This window comes from Aplysia californica, unplaced genomic scaffold, assembly GCF_000002075.1.
Source record: "Aplysia californica isolate F4 #8 unplaced genomic scaffold, AplCal3.0 scaffold00883, whole genome shotgun sequence".
NCBI lineage: Eukaryota > Metazoa > Mollusca > Gastropoda > Aplysiida > Aplysiidae > Aplysia > Aplysia californica.
Window position 1 is genome coordinate 75,891 of NW_004798153.1, and position 1,173 is coordinate 77,063.

Sequence of the window (1,173 nt, forward strand, 5' to 3'; positions counted from 1 at the left end):
TGCCCTCTTCTCTGGACTCCTTACTCTTTCTGCTGCCTTTCTACTGGTACTCCTTGGATTCTACATACTGCTGTCTTTCAGCCACACCCCTGATCTTATGGTAGGTAAGATCAACCACCTAGCCTTCTTGGATAAGGGTGAAAAATCTTGGAAGCTGCGTGTGTAACTTGTGCTCATTGAAGATCCCTTGTTGGTCCTAAAATCTATAAGAATAGGCTTCGGCCGTCACCCAGGTAAATTTTTTTAAAATTCTTACCAAACTGAAAATGTGTAATGTGTCCCGCTCGCTCAAATGACCTTATGCACTTGCAAGTGGGGTAAAACACTTACCAAAACAGAAAAAGATAGGTAAACAGTCAATCAGTATTGAGGTAGTTGTCACATGTATTCTGACTTTTCTTTTGCAGACCACAGATTACCAGTGCTTTTAGACTCATCATGGCACTTCATGCAGACAAGGCAAATGATGTGGCAACTGCTTCGAACTTCAAGCAGGTTGTCACAAGGCACCTCCACCTTGATATAGATGTGGATTTTGAAAGCAAGAGAATACTGGGACAGGTCAAGCTATCATTGGACACTCTGGCAGACAAGTTGGAATCAGGTTATAGGATTTTTTAGATTCAAATTTCCCTTTTATTTGAGAATTAAGTTAAGGTTTTTACAAGTTAAGAAGAAGGGAAACATTTTTTGTGATTACTAAAGGCTTGTAGGGTAATGTATCATTTAACACTTTGCAGTCACTTGGCGCAATGATGGGCAGGTGAAAATTGTCCGTTCCAGTCACCTGGCACATTCTGCGAAGTTTATTGCAGTTGCTCTCTTGGCTGGGGGACCAGATGCTGTATTTTGTACTGCTGGCTGTGTGACTGCAAAGTGTTAATGACTCTCATTATGAAGAATTGCATGATCCTTTTCATGAATCTTTTAAAACCCTATGAAATATAATATATTGACATCGTTTTTATTACCCTATTTTTAATGTTTTTTCCTTCTGAACGAAATTTTAGTATCCTGGACTTTTACTTTCTTGTCTGATGTTCTTTAATTTAAAAAAAACAACATTTTATTATGATTTCAAGCTTACAAATTACAATCTAAATTTTTGTTGCAGAAAACATTTTTGTGGCTATTGTTAGTGGAATTAAAGGTCATTCTTGCATCTGCCTATAA

General features: G+C 37.8%; 1 protein-coding gene across 1 annotated transcript in view; it reads left to right on the forward strand.

The window, feature by feature from the left end:
• Positions 1-407: 407 nt before the first annotated feature.
• LOC101853355 (aminopeptidase B) overlaps positions 408-1,173 on the forward strand; it is a gene marked incomplete at its 5' end in the record, with an annotated part of 21,717 nt that continues 20,951 nt past the window's right edge. Inside the window, 1 exon segment of the mRNA XM_035972872.1 lies at positions 408-604. Within this exon segment, the coding sequence (XP_035828765.1) occupies positions 408-604 (197 nt within the window).